This window comes from Pseudochaenichthys georgianus, chromosome 11, assembly GCF_902827115.2.
Source record: "Pseudochaenichthys georgianus chromosome 11, fPseGeo1.2, whole genome shotgun sequence".
NCBI lineage: Eukaryota > Metazoa > Chordata > Actinopteri > Perciformes > Channichthyidae > Pseudochaenichthys > Pseudochaenichthys georgianus.
The window spans coordinates 29,403,415-29,419,917 of record NC_047513.1 but is presented as its reverse complement, the minus strand read 5'-3'; the positions used below and the strand labels follow the sequence as shown (position 1 = coordinate 29,419,917).

Below are 16,503 nucleotides of genomic sequence, written 5' to 3'. Positions count from 1 at the left end.
AGGTTGTCCTCTTCTTGTACTCGTGTAAGAAATGTGCTTTCCCCCCCACTGCGCACACATCAGTGAAACTTCAGCAGCACGCTCGTGACTTTTCTAATTACTCAGCCTCGCGGCTCGGGGGGCGCTGCAGGAGAAGCTCGTTTGGTTTCTGAGAGGAACGGAGAGGCTGAGTCTTAATGAGGAGAATCAGTGGGACGTGTCTGATGGGGACATGTCCTCCTGAAGCTGGGGGGCTCTCAGTCAAAGGCAGAGCTCCACCGTGGGGCCTGCACTGTGGGGCCTGCACCGTGGGGCCTGCACCGTGGGGCCTGCACTGTGGGGCCTGCACCGTGGGGCCTGCACCTGCAAGTTGAAGATTCTCAAAGATATTGAAGTGACTGTTACTTTGTATATTGATTGTTGTGCTTTTATTTAGGTCTTAATGTGTGCATATGTATACATGTGTCTTTTGATTGTGTATATATAGGTATATACATATTTGCATACATATTTTTATATATATTTGTTTTTGTATTCGGGATTGTGGGAAACGGTATTTCGATCTCTCTTTCTGTACACACAAACTGAAAGATTGACAATAAAGTTGACTTTGACTTTTGTGGGGCCTGCACCGTGGGGCCTGCACCGTGGGGCCTGCACCGTGGGGGCCTGCACCGTGGGGTCCTGCACCGTGGGGCCTGCACCGTGGGGCCTGCACCGTGGCACTCTCATCCTCAGATACTCCCTCACACAGGAGGCAATTAAAACACTGTGATCTGCTGACACACTAGGAAACACTCTCTGGACTGCAGGCGGGGGGATGTGCGGACGTCTGTTTTATTTGGTATTTAGGAAGGGACAATGCACATTAATTAACATGAGCACTTGAGTTCATCATGTACTGTAAATGTGCCGGATCTTTTAAAAATATGCAGTCCCTGGCAAGTTGGCAGCGTTTCATATAAAAAACAAACACATGAGCACATTCAAAAACACACTAGCATAAGTTTAACACATGAGCATTAGCACAGAAAAAATAAAAGCACATATAAAACACATAAGCAAAGAAAAAAAGCACAATTACAGCACATACGCACAATTAAAAGCCCTTTAATACAACCCCCTCAACACACAGCAGACATAGCACATACCTAAGCACATATTAGTGCTAATTGCCACAGACAAGTAGGAACGTAATGATATAGACGGCGTGTTGGATTCTCACTTGTGTCGGTGATACTTCTGTCAGCAGGAAGGGCAGAATAAGCCGTTTTAAGAGTTTTTTTGCAACAAACATCTGCAGACGTGTGCATTATTAAAGGAAACAGATGGAGCTTCCGAACAAAAGCGACAGCATTCGGGCACACACGCAGGATTGAATGAAATACAGGCTGGCAGGGAGTCAGAGGAGACGTTTAACACCGGGATCTAATGTGATCTGTTAGTGAGGGAACACAGCGGGGGGTTAGCAACTATTAACTCTTGACTTTAAGGTTAGTCTTATAGTTTTAAAGCCTGCATTACAGTAAGACTATGTCACTTCTGAATATATCAGACGTGTACCCATATATTCTTTATGGGGATCTTTCAGTTTCTTCATATCGCCCAGCCCTACTTGATATTAGAAGAACGGTTTACAGGGTTCTTACGGTCATTACAAACCGGGAAAAGTCATGGAAATGTAACTAAAGTTGCATCAAATATAATTTATATTTTAGGTAATAGCCGAAATAGTAATACTATAATGATAATACATACTGTATCGTATTGTAATGAAACGTAAAATGGCATTTAACTGACGAGGTATTTTGCTGGTGAGAGATTTGAGTTGCTTTAGCGCGTAGAAGCTAGCAAGCTGTTTGATTTGTTTTAGATAGGCACGACATGTTTCATGTGCAGACCTTATTTTCCTGTTCCATGTTCAAATAAACCATTCCGATTTAATTTTTTTTTCATGGAAAATTAGGTAGAGGTCATGGAGAAGTCATTGAAAATCATTGGTGGAAAACCCTGGGTTTAATAATAATAATAATAATAACTGGGATTTCTATAGCGCCTTTCAAGGGACCCAAGGTCGCTTTACAGGAATAGGGCGAGCACAAACAAAACAAAACAAAGGTCAGACAGACAAAACAACAGATAGATTTAAGGGCCGTATCATATCTTGAAACATTGTAAAAATGGCCTAAATAAATAGGTCTAACTTGGAAAGTGTGACCAGACATATTGTAAAGAAGACTTGACTCATTTAACTGGACAAGTGACCTCTATATTCCAAAGTAAAAATAGAAATGTAATGTTGATTAAAGTCACTCACGCTGTTCAAAATAAGGCCAGCAAGGCTGTATTAGATGTTAACATAAGACAGTTTGTTTAGTCATTTTATATTTAACCACTGTCCATTTGCTCTCTGGATAATTCTTGCTAACCTGCATCTTGATACACTCGCAGCGTCACAGCACTCTTGAAAGTCACATGCTAAACTAATAACATTAATTATGCTGAGGTTTCTCCCATGTTCCCTTTAAACTGTGGGTTTTCTCCGGAAGTGTTTCCTTGTACGATGTGAGGGTCTAAGGACAGAGGGTCTAAGGACAGAGGGTGTCGTATTGTCATACTGATATTCTGTACACACTGTGAAGACCACTGAGACAAATGTAACATGTGATATTGGGCTATAATCAGCATTGATTGATTGATTGATTGATGCTCCGGTCAAAGCAGCAATAAGGGATTTAATTGCTCACACCTTAATTAAATTGGACGTTAAGAGAAACTAAATCAGCCGTTTTGATAATATATTGGTCCTGCAATCATTCTTCCACCCTGGCTTTTTCTGTTTGTTAGAAATTAAAATTGTAATGGACTTAAAGACAGATTGAAAACAGTCAAAAATCAATCAATGAAGACAAAATAATCATCAACTGCGACTCTTGGAGGCAAATTTAGTCTAAAACATCCGTATTTACTGGAATGTAACCACAAATGGCTCCTCCTGAATCCAGACGATTAATCTCCTGAAGAGCACCTCTGTGCACATCTGGTCCTCGGTCCTGATGAGCGGCTGGCTTTAAAAGCTGAACTCTGTGTGATAATGGCGGTGTAGTGCATGCAGCCATTAGAGGCCGGAGCGGGTCACCTTCAGTCCTCCATCGGCTGAAGAACCCCCCCCATTATTTCTGGCTCTTTGGGTGACCTGTGTCATTTTCTCTCCGCGGGGCTAATTGCTCTGGATGCCGCTGACCGCCTGTTGAAAACCATTAGGACTTCCTATGTTGCAAATGTATTATCTTTTCAATGTGCACACGGCATCTATTGCACGTCTGTCCGTCCTGGGAGAGGGATCCCTCCTCTGCTGCTCTCCCTGAGGTTTCTCCCATGTTCCCTTTAAACTGGGTTTTCTCCGGAAGTTTCTCCTTGTACGATGTGAGGGTCTAAGGACAGAGGGTCTAAGGACAGAGGGTCTAAGGACAGAGGGTCTAAGGACAGAGGGTGTCATATTGTCATACTGATGTTCTGTACACACTGTGAAGACCACTGAGACAAATGTAGCATGTGATATTGGGCTATATAAATAAACATTGATTGATTGATCAGCTGTAATTTAGCTCAATGCTTCAAACATTCTCCAGGAAATGATGTAGGGACACATTTCCGTGACCCCATGGTGACTCAACTGGGCAGTCATTTCTCTGACTGATTTGATGCATTTCTTAACCAGAAATAGCAAATAGAGTGAACTAATTGGTACGTGCTTCTGGCGGTATATTGCCTTTATGATATTGTTGTTGTTCGATGATGAGGTTGGTGACAATGTTGAGTGACCACTGTTAGTTTAAGATGACATTGATGGCTTTGTTGTTTCCAAAGACTAAGTCCTATCCCATCTGCTACTGCTGAACGCAAACACACTTCACTGAAAGCTTCAACTTTCCTGTAGTACCTAGATTGCATTAATTCCCAATGCCATGGTAAATATCAATGTTGTTTTCTGATGATAAGTTATGACGTTGTTGACGTTGTTCTTTCACGATTGCTGGGTGGATTTTGTTTCCATATTGTAGTCGAACTTATCTGTGTTTTATCTATACCATGCAGAGATGAGATTGTATGTGTGCCAATGCCATGTTCAATTAAGCTTATCCGACTGATTTCCTTGTCGCCAAGAAGTAGGTCCGACCAAGGATTTTTTTGTCTACAAGGTCCGTGAGATGGATTAAGACAAGTCGGTATAACAAAGAGGCTGGACACAAGAGCTTGTCCCACATGTTACATAACTTACATCACTATTCTCTCTGCAGACCTTACACTGCTGTCATTTCTCTCTATGAAATCCAGCCAGGCTTTAAGACCATTTCTTCCTCTCCATCACGACATCTCCTTGTTGCACGTTTTCTGTAGCGTAGATGCATTGTTTGACGTTTGTCAGAAAAACAATGCTCGCATCTGTAAAAGACATTGGAAACCGTTTTTGTTTCCGATCCCTACTGTATAAGCACTGTAGGAGGAGCCTGTGACCTAAGATTTTCATCAACATAAATACACTGTCGCTATGTACGCATGACAATAAAAGCCTTGAATCTTGAATTTACCTTTTTAATAATAGTGATCTTATAATTGATGATGAAGCTGACAGTTTTCTTTCTGAATGGGTTTCTTGTTTTCTAACCCGTGTTGTCCTGTCTTCCTCCAGCTGGCTGTACGTTTGACGAGGACTTGGACCCCGGTCTGTGTGAGTACCGTCAGGGTCAGGACGACGACTTTGACTGGCAGCTGATCCGAACCTTCAACTGGCCGCACCCCACCCCCGACCTGCTGAGAGGTAGGACTTTAACGAGCAGGAATTCTTTCACACACAGTGACGTCACGAGCTACCCACAATGCAACGCGCGCCATAGATATATATATAAATCCGCCATTTTCCTGGAGGTGCTAATGTAAACAGCTAGCTAACGTAAACAGCTAGCTAACGTAGCCAGGCAGAACGCACTCGGTTTGTTTTCTGAATTAATAACCGAAGAAATCGCTGCATGTCTTCGGATTACATCTCTGGACTTGAGGGGTGGGCTCTAGGTCGTTACCAGGGTAACTAGAGCTGTGTGGGTTGTCCGATTGCCCTTACAGACTGCCTGCAGATGTATGGAAAAACGACCCTCGAAAGTGGCCTTTGTCGATTTTGGCAGCATCTCCGTCTATCTTCTGGAAACACCAGGTGAATACCCCACTTGTCACAATAATATTATCATGCCATTGCATATATGTGGTATTTTAGAGTTGACTAGATATTGATTAAGGCAATAGACTATGATATTCTGCTTGCACCTCGCGTGAAATGGCGCATACCGGAAGTACGGTGTCGCCCTCGGCCCAAAACCCGTATGTGTGTGTGAAAGAATACATCGACTTCGCACAGCAATCCAGTGTTCTACTTTTGTGAAGGGCTTGATTGCATAGGTTTTTATAAATGTCAAAGTATTTTCAGTTTTTTATTTACGGAGCACTTTAGAAGTTATGAACATGGATTTGTTCTGTGTTGGAAGTGTTATCATAGCCAGGGGTAACTGCTACGCAGGTACGCATGCGCGGCAAACATCTGAAATACCGTCACTTGTTTTCAAAAAGCGCATTTGTGTACTTGTGAAGCTTTTCCAGAAGGCGGTTCGATCACCGGACGACAGAGTCGGTCTCCGTGTGCACAGACAGGGCTGCGGAGGGAGACTCCCCCCCCTTCTGTGCTGAAGAACTGCGCAAAAACAGCTGATCACAACGTTCACGCTCTGGAGTATAGCACCAGCATGCATTGTGTCAGAGTTAAACCCACTAGAGACCCCGGATCTTTGAAGCTTAAAGAAACATATATTGGTGCTGTGTGTGTTTATTACATGTTAAGATAAGTCAGTTTCCCGCAGCAGGCGTTGGGGAATATACTGTATATTTAGTAAACAAACAAACAAACAAACAAACAGAAGCAGAGAAGCTCCACGTCTAGAAATAGAGTTGTAAACAATGCTGCTTTTGTAGAGAAGCGCTGGAAAAAGCCCAGAAGTCTTCTATAAAGAGTCCTGCCGCTGCTTTCATGTGCCGTGCTCTCTCTCAGACGCTTCATTACTGGAGTTCTGTGAATGTTCAGAACAAAAATAATGACACATTTAATGAAAACAAATGTGCAGCGCTGCTTGTGCAGAATTCTGTCAATTACCAAGAGGGTCCAAACATCGAGTCTCAAATCATTGCAGAGTTATCGCGGCGGGATGAATGCTTGAACGCAGGAGGGTCCGGAGAGTGCTGCACTGCCACTGTGGAGAAAGTTACTCTTTAAAGTGTTGCTAAAGCTGAGTTATTGCGACTGAACCTCAGTGGGTGATTTTTAATGGTGTGAGCGTTGCTCGGTAAAAATGTTAGCTTTTTTAATTGGGAACATCCCCGAACACAAAGGTCATTTTTCAGTACTAAAACACATGATAGTGGTGTGCCCCCTAGAGCTAATGATCGTACACCTTATGGATATGTATGGGGGCTTCTCAGAACGACGTGTTTTAATTGCAAGCAACACCGCCGGAACATATTAGTTTGCAAGTGTAAAGAAGATGATTGACCCTGATTACTTTACACTTTACAGACAGATATCTTACATGTAAGGTTATTTTCCTGTTCCAAAGAGTGATTTTCATGAAGTTAATGATTGTAAACTTTGTTTTCAGTTACTTTGAATGCTGCTGAAAAGCAAAATAAAACATTTGTTATGACGTGAAAGAAAAGGTCATGGTGAGTTTGGGTGTGTTATTCTGCGCGAGGCCTTGGACTTCATCACCGTGAGTGTGTTTCAGGGATTTGTCTTGCTTTATGCACAATAGAGTTGATTATGATTATGTAGTCCTTAAGTCAAAATATGATATTTTATCAGTTGGATCAAATTGGCTTTAAATGAATGAAATGACCAGAGATTTTATATATTTTTTAAATTTCTCGTCCATTTGATATCTCCGTTTATCGGTTTACCCGCATTTTATCATCTTAGTTGTTCAACCTGCAGCTTTAATGTTCATTTACTTAAAATAATTGAATCTAACGGCTATACAAAACCAAACAAAATCACCAAATCAAAGGAGCATTCATTGATTTCTTCTCAGATTGATGTCACTTTAACTTACTTCATAACTAAATGTAAGGCCACAGCTAAAGATATTTATCATTATTCATTAATCTTCCCATATTCAGATTTGATTCATTATTTCCTTGTTTTGTAATTACACAATGTCCCAAGTCATATGTCTTGTTTTATTACCCAAACATGTTCAGTATTCAGATCATGTTATGAGAAAAAAAGCAGCAAATCTTTATATTTTAGAAGCTGAATGTTCTTCAGAGATTATTATTATTATCACACACATCTGATCCTTTGTGTTAGAAAAATATCACTCGTCCCCGGCTTGAGCTTCAATCTCAGGATCCATGTATTTCTGATCCTCTCCAGAATGGAAGTAGTCATCACATACAGAGCATCAACTAGTTCCTGAACAGTGTCCTTCACATGCTGATATCCAAGAGAGGGAGTTACACAGTCACAAGATGGAGGAATGCCGGTTCTTGTAGATCAGGGGTCTCAAACTCAAGGCACGGGGGCCACATCCGGCCCGCAACTTCATTTTATGTGGCCCCGCAAGAGCTTGCAAAGAATGTAATACGTTTATTATACGATTAAATGCCGCTTTACAGAATCAGGTTGCCCATAAACTACATGTCCCACAATGCATCTCGTTTTGTGACATGGCACTGAAGAGACTTGCAATTATTTGCTTTCAGACGTAGTTAATTACTAAGTCATTATCCTATCCGATAATAATCCAATTCAGAGGTAATAATGTAAAATAACGCATTATTTTATATATATTATATATTTATATATATGTATATTTTATATAGTTACAACCGGCCCTTTGAGTGCAACCATAATGCTGATCTGGCCCGCGATGAAATTGAGTTTGACACCCCTGTTGTAGATAATCATACATCCTGTCATGAACTACTGAGTTTTTTCTAAAAATGTTGCCTTTTTTCTGAAAATCGGAAAATTCTAAATTTTTCTTAAAATCTCAAAATTCAGATTTTTTTCCTCAAAATTCAGAACTTTCCCAAAATCCAGATTTTTTTCCTCAAAATTCAGAACTTTCCCAAAATCTTCAAATCCTGACTTTTTCTCAAAATTCTCACTTTTTCTCAAAATTCTCACTTTTTCTAAATACTTAAACATGTTAATAATCACTCGTCCCCGGCTTGAGCTTCAACCTCAGGATCCATGTATTATCCTCTCCAGAATGGAAGGAGTCATCACATACAGAGCATCAACTAGTTCCTGAACAGTGTCCTTCACATGCTGATATCCAAGAGAGGGAGTCACACAGTCACAAGATGGAGGACTAGAAAGCATGTTTAGTTCAGATTAGCTCCACGTCAGAAATGAGCATCCTTGTCACATGTCTCTCTCCATAGAGGCTGAATCATCATGTTCATCACATAGCTATCATATGCCTCAAACAGTCCTGATGCTCTTCTAGGTCATCACACATCCTGTCATGTTCACAGCTACAGTTGGGATTCCTTTGTTACCATGTTACTCTCATGTTGGACGAGGACATTCAGTATTTTCCCAACACTGTTAAAGCAGCAGAAACAGCACCTGTCACTCATGCTTCTTGACGTATGTAGACATACTTTCCCCTCTTGACTGTTAATGGATGTTGAAATGGACTCGCAGCCTGCGTGCTCCTACATGATTTATGCCAAACAATCTCATTACCTAGGACCCCCGTCTCAATCATCAGCGTTCTGACAGCTTGTTTTCCCGCAGCCCCTCGCTGCTTTTTCTATTTAAGTTCTTCATGCATCTGCACAGCAGGCCGCCTCCAATCTGTGTTGACATTTTATATATATGTTTATTATAAGCCTTTTTAGAAAATACATCCGAGAAGAGGAAGGAGTGTGAATGCTTATATAGGCTCGGGTTTTTTACAATCCTTTCCCGTGTTCCACTGCTTCACTCACATCCCCCCCAGAGGCATGCTGGGTGTGTTCAGGAAGTTTATTGTTTTCTAATTTATTTTGTGTGTCTTTGTAGTTGTTCAGTGTCTTTTGGCAGTTGCTTTGCTTGTCGGTGTAATCATGTTTTGTCTTTCTTGTTAATGACGCGTCTCTTTGTAGTTGTTTTGTGTTTCTTTTGGTTATTTAGTAGCTTGTTGCAGTTGCTTAGCGCAGTTGCTTAGCGCAGTTGCTTAGCGCAGTTGCTTAGCGCAGTTGTTTTTTGTCTTTTTTGATTATTTAGTGTTTCTTTGTAGATGTTTTGTGTCTTTCCATTATATTACATTACATTACATTTAGCTGACGGTTTTATCCAAAGCGACTTACAATAAGTGCGTTCGACCAACAAAATACAAACTTGAAGAAAACAGAATCATATAAGTACATCAGGTTTCATAGAGCAACAACATTTCAAGTGCTACTCAACTGGCTTTAGGTAAGCCAGTTCTTTATTAGTGTATAAGTGCTCTGTTAGCAGTTCTTTGTTAGTAATTCTATCGCTCGAAGTGGAGTCGAAAGAGATGAGTTTTCAGTCTGCCCCGGAAGGTGTGTAAGCTTTCTGCCGTCCTGATGTCAATGGGGAGCTCATTCCACCATCTTGGAGCCAGGATAGCAAACCCACGTGTTTCTGCTGATGGGAACTTGGGTCCCCTTCGCAGCGAGGGTGCAGCGAGTCGTTTGGTTGATGCAGAGCGGAGTGCACGTGCTGGGGTGTACGGTTTAACCATGTCCTGGATGTAGGAAGGGCCAGATCCATTCACATTTCCATTATTGTTCCTTTCCTCTCGCCCCTTTAGTTTTGTTATTTTAATGGCAGTGTCTCTTTGTTATTGTTTGTATCTCTTTTGCTCTTTTTTCTTTACGTAGTTATTAAGTACCTTTTTGCAATTGCTTAGCATCTCTTATGTAGTTGTTCTTTTGTTTATTGAAAGTGCTCTTGGAAAATACATCCGCGGAGAGGGAGAAGGAGTGTGAATGCTTATAGGCTCAGGGTTTTTGTTCATTATCCATTCGCAGTTGCTTGTTCCGCTGTTTCACTCACATCCCCCCCCAGAGGCATGCTGGGTATGTTCAGGAACTCCCTGAGATTGCTGTAGTGAAGCACGGGTCGTTGCTGATTACACTTCCTGGTGTTCCTCAGGGAGCGCCACGGAGCCCGCTTTTCATCTTCTTTTCATCCATTAGAGAAGGTCAATTTCAGGCTGGATGATGCTCGGATGACTTGATGTTCCTCTCAGATGCACCGGGGATAACATATGATGTCTTAATATTTATGGGCTGTTTGGGATCTCATCATCAGAGGAAGCTGTCGGGGTCATACATTAACCATAGGCTGTGTCCATTGGGGATTATGAGACAACGGTCCCTGAGCACGAGCATGCAACAGACCTATTTGTAGTTTTTACGTGTGTCTTTGTAGTGGTTTAGTGTGTTTTTGGAGTTGCTTTGCTTTTTCTTTTAATCGTTTTTTGTCTTTTTTTAATTAAGGGTGTCTTTGTAGATGTTTTATGTATTTTTCTTGACTTTTAGTGTCTCTTTTTTTGTCTTTTTTATAGTTATTTCTGGGTAATAGTGTGATGCTTTGTACTTATTTTGCATCTCATTGTAGTGGTTATGGTTTCCTTGTAGTCCTTCTAATTTTTGTTACAGTTCTCTCTTTAAATGCTATTTTCTAGATGAAGGCCATGGGCCAGCATATCACTATGGACCCTCCCTTTGGTATTAGCATTGAAGCATTCAGTGAAACACCCCCATCAACAAACTGTAGTGTTGCAGCTTTCTACATCACAACAGAGAAAACCCCCATGCTTTTGTTTTTTTTTAAATGGCAGAGATACGAAAAATGATTTTAACTCATGAATACGATTGACCCAAGAACCTTTTGCAATGCAGGATTTGTACAAGAAAAAATACCACTGTGACATTTTTTCGTCCCCAGAGTAAAGTCAACGTTATCCGTTGTTGTTTTCACTGCAATAAAAAACTGATCCAACCCTCAGCAACAATATGCAAGGTCAGAGTTTTTCGTGTAAGATATATATATATTCCCCAAATATATATACGTTTTACCTTGAATTTCTCCAAGGGCTTTAAATTCTCTCAGAGCTGCTAAAGAGACTGCAATTGAGACAACAAGTTAGTTTATTGGGCAGCAGCAGCTCAATACTATTGATTTGCACCCACCAGCCAGTAGAATACCAATGACATGAAACATTGCAGCTAAAAAGGAACATGTTACGCCCTTCAGCTTTGCAGATCTTTCTTGCCAAGACAGTGCTTCTTCTGAATCTGTCCACCTGCTTGTCAGCTCTATAATGAAGGAAGTGGGATGCCGAGGCTCAGAGTGAGGAAGCAGACATGATGGACATAAATAGTCAAATGGAACAGGTTGTACTGGATCAGACAAGGCAGATTCAGAAGCCCTTGAAGGAGATTTTATTGGAATTGGATTAGATTGAACCCACAGAGGACACTTACAAAAATAGACTTTGTTTAAGTCGATATCCCCACAGGGTCCCTTTGAGAAATAGCAACTTCTCCAAAAGGTTGATACAGTTTGAATTCTCAAATGTTGCCCTCCATGAAGTGTTCTGAATAAAAATCAGTTAACTGAGTCACAGTTAAATCAAGCAGACACAGTCAATACCTGGTCGTTGTTTAATACCAGGATGCTTAATTGCCTCATTTTGTTCAGACAATGATTTTCAGCTTGAGAAATGTTGTTCACCAAGCTGTAAATCAAAGCGAAACCCCGGACCACTGCTCTGCATGAACTTCAGAAGAGAAGCCAATCTGGAAAATGTGTGTAATTATGAAGGTAGACTCCTTTAAAGGGCAGCAGTAATTGGCTGTTTGTATGTTATTGTTGCAGAAAGCCACATCTTTATTCCTGGTTTCAAAACAAATTTAAAAAAGGGTATTTTGTACGTGTATTTTGTATGTTGCTTCTTTAACGGCTGACCAGCTGCTGCTGCTAGTGCCCAAGACCAAGCTCAAAACCCGAGGGCACAGAGCCTTCGCAGCAGCTGGCCCCAGGCTCTGGAACACTCTGCCCCTCCATGTGAGGTCGGCCCAGACCCTAGGGGTTTTTAAATCTACACTAAATACTAACTTCTTCTCTCTGGCTTTCTAGTCAGAGCCGAGTACGACTCATAACATTTCCATGTGTTTGATTTTTACATTTGCTGTTGTAATTTATTGTCTTCTGTTTATTATTGTAGTAAAGTGTTTTTATTACATGTACAGCACTTTGGCTCGACCAAAAATGTTTTTTAAATGTGCTATATAAATAAAACATGATTTAATTAGATTTAACCTGTTAAGCCCATGGCCCCCGCCGGCGGGGCCAAAACGGCAAACACGTCTTACCTTCGCTGTTTTCTGATCAAAAGTTGTGTTCAATGGCATTAAGACATCGGTGTAGACACAATATTGTCTGCCTTAAGGTCTCTTCAAATACTCGACCTTGCAATTTCACACAGAGACAAAAAGCAAATATCATGTGGCTCACAGAATTTTATTTCATCATAAACGACAACTTTGGTTCAGAATAAATCACCTTTAAGTTATGAATGCCATTGCAGCAAAGTTCAGTAAAGCTATAGCAGACTTCGGAGGCTCTTCTCCCTTCAAAACGTGCCTCTCTGGGTTTGAACATGACGCTTATTTTCTGCACAGAACTTCAAACCGTTTATGGTTTCTTGCCATCACACGCGGCCCTCTCTTCTTTTTTCTTCTGCTGGCTTGGATGATCCAAGGCCCGGAGTAGGAAAACTAACTCGAGGGGGGAAAATGACTCTTTGCATTTAAATGGCACATTAACAGAGAGCAGTTTCTCTCGATCGCATGACTTATGTGCATTTTGAAACATTGGAGAGTCTGTTGTTGCGGAGGTACAGTCAGTCTCTGTACTGCTGAAGGAACTGTTAATAAATACTATGTACAAGGTTTACAGTTTCCTTTAGTAAAACAAAGAGATTATCATATGGGAGACCACAATCTCTGCTTTGCTGATGACTCCCAAAACGACATATACAACCTTGTTGGAAAACGGTTGCAGGGTTTTATAGTTAAAGCTGTGAATTAAAGCAAAAGTACGTGTTGAATTTAGGAAAATATAATCGTTTTGGATAAATAAGTACATTTCTTACGTAACTTGGGAAACATATTAATACATAACATATTAAGTGAACTGACGTTCGGAAACTTAAAAAGCCGATGTTGACTTCTGGTTTTTCATTGGACACAACCAACGGTATCCCGGTAAAGTTTATATATCTTTTACCTATTCATCAACACTAAATATATCCCAATATGTACTTTGTCACTCGCTACACTACACCTTTTTTCCATCTTCTGTTATCATCCTACCACGTCATAATCACTTTGGCCACTAGAGGTCGTCGCATAAGAATAAGCATACATATTAGTCATAAACTTCTTGCATACACATCCTTTAAGGTCTTGAGGTATTTTTCTTACCATAGCACAGATCATAAATAGTTAATTATGACTTTTGCTATTGATTGATTTTGTGTTTTAAAACTAACACAAAAGAGACAGCGACTGTTGTTTGATTTTGAATAGATTTCTTCCTCCTTTACTCAGGAGTCATTACGAATCGCTGCTGCTTGAAAAGGCACGTCAATGTGTTGAAAACTTCAAAGAAGGATATGATAAAGTAGACGAGTAGAAGTGGGATTTGCCATTCTTTGGTGTTACAGACAGCTCCAAAATGGATGTTTTCTTAAAAGTTTCGGACTATTTCGTAAAGCACCAGGAATCTGGATCATATTTCTTGTTGTGACGCTTCTCTCTGCAGTCTTTTGTTCCTGTGAGGTTCTAAATTCACTTTCTTTTCATCAGACTCAGGGGACGTTAAGAGGACATAAAACATGTTTGTGTATCTTGGGAGACACTAAAGCCACTAAATACTATACTATACTATACTACTACTATAATAATAGCAGACGGACCGGAGAATTGAAAACAGGATGAAACAATGTACTGAACAAGCAAACGGGGATGTGTTGTGAGGAGGTTCAGGCGAGATATGCTGATAATTCAGAATCGTCCATGTTGAACTTATACTTGGCTTTCGCCTTCTTATCTCCATGGTAAATGATAAAGACCAAGCGGTATCATTTCCATTTTCTGTAGAAGAACAGTGTAAATATCGAGGCCATCAGTACGCTGGACCCTCAACGCCTCACATTGTGTGACTGTGCATCGACTGTCATGGCACGTTTTCATCCTCGTGAATAAAACCGCACGAGTAAGATGCTATAGAAATGATGTTGACAGCACATGTTGATTGCCTCATGATGCAGATAGACAGATATATGATTAGGCAGGCTCCCGCTGATTCTCCATTGTCCGTGGAGAACTGCGGCTGACCACTATAATCAGAGGATTCAATGGGCAAGATTTTCAATGGCTCATGTCATAATACTACTACCCTCTTGAAATAGATTAGAATGTGTGCAGAGAAAGTTTGAATTTCTGAGCTTTGAGTGGTCTTTTTTTATACTAGTCACCGTTTTCCGTCCCATTCTCATAAGTGAGATATCTCTGAAATGCTTCGAGGGACTAAAACTTGGACTGAAGGATGGTCTTATTGAGTTTTGGTGTTCAAATGTCACAGTGACCTCAGAAAACCAGTGTTTGGCCGTAATTCAAGAACTTGTCTGATCATTTCTGACCATTTTACACAAGTATCTCATATCATAGCTGATAAAGTGATGACATTTTGGAATTAAATGGATGTATACGGCAACTTGACTTGTTGGTGTAGCCATACAAGCGTGTAGCACACATTTTTGGATCCTTTGGTGTACTACCTTTTTCAAAATATATGCACCTAGTGGGTCTTCAATGATTTTCAGCCGAATAACTGACAATAAAAGAGAAATTAGGCATTGAACTTGTACCACATTTAAATTGAGGTATAGGATATTAAAGGTGGGGTAGGTAAGTTTGAGAAACCGGCTCGAGATCGCTAGAATTTGAAAATACACAACCGGAGAAAATCTGCCACTTCCTTACAGAGCCCCTCCTCCAACACACACGAACGCGCACATGACCAACGAGTTTGTGCCCCGATGGAAGGCTGACAGGCAGGTAGGCCATCCAATCCGATTGGTTGTACTTTTTACAGTATTACGGCTTCTACAGATGACATTTTTTTATGGATTTTTTGTCAAGGCACTTCAGATATTCATTGCTATCGGGATGTTAAGAGCATTCCATGGAATATAACAAAAAGTGTATCTCGAGCCGGTTTCTGAAACTTACCTACCCCACCTTTAAGTAGGGAGGCTTGAATTTATAAACATACAAACATAAACGACACTCAATGACATGAGATTGACAGAAACATATATTTACACATCATGTTTAATATAACAAATACACAGTGAATCTTAAAGCTTAATTTATTAGCTCATTATTTGCTTATATGTTGGATTCATAACACTGTGTTCTATTTTTTCGGACATATTTCAATTCTTGCAGAACAAAAAGCATTAACTTAGCAACACACTTTAATTTGGTCGGCCTCTAAGAGTATAACTCTGAGGACCCCTGTTGTTGTTTTGAAACCAGAACAGATGCAATACACCTGCACACTTTAAAGAGTTTGACAACCTCTCACTTCATGCTTTTTTAATACACCACCATGTCGTGTTAAATCATAGGCATGGGTTGACATTTTTTAAATTAAGGTGTCCATTTTGTTGTCACATCTGCGGGGGATGATACTGTCTCAGCAGCAGGTATGACAATAATGTGTCCGTCCCTCTATAATTAACACAACTTTAATGACGGGCCTGTAAATAGAGGACGTGTGAAGCCGGTCACGTGATTGGTTTGAGAGGGAGCTGTATTTTTTCTTAGTGACAAGATTCAGTCCATTGGCAGCTCTCACCGATCCGACTCACTCCCTTTTGATGGACTCTGGTATCATGTTGACACTTTTTTTTTTTAATTGGTGTTCATTGAAGCATGGGGTTTTCAGAAAGGGAGTCAAAGAAGGAAAGTTGTTGTGCAAGATATTGCTAAATAGGGTCTTGTTTGTTTCACCATATTTAGCGCTATCACAACACACAATGAGAATTAAATCTCTCCTAGTCACTATAGATTGAGGTAATACAACACATATAATAGGATTTTATATAACGTTTTATAGATTTCTTTATCATTTTTGCTGGATTAGTAAGTAAGTAACATTTATTTATAAAGCGCTTTTCACCGATATAGTCACAAAGTGCTTGACGAAGCATTAAAACATCATACGAATAAAGACGTGCTAAAAACACAATACATTGTGAAAAACACAATAAAAACACATTAAACAATAAAAACACAATGAAAACATACAGTACGGCCTATTACAGAAATGTTTGCATCTTAACCCCTTGACATATGAACAAACATGTTTAAATACATTTC

General features: G+C 40.4%; 1 protein-coding gene across 1 annotated transcript in view; it reads left to right on the top strand.

The window, feature by feature from the left end:
- The window catches only part of ptprua (protein tyrosine phosphatase receptor type Ua), a 288,163-nt gene that overhangs the window by 77,553 nt on the left and 194,107 nt on the right, over nucleotides 1-16,503 (top strand). Inside the window, exon 2 of the mRNA XM_034094829.1 lies at nucleotides 4,673-4,801. Coding sequence (XP_033950720.1) covers nucleotides 4,673-4,801 — 129 coding nt within the window. The remainder of the gene's footprint in view (nucleotides 1-4,672; nucleotides 4,802-16,503) is intronic.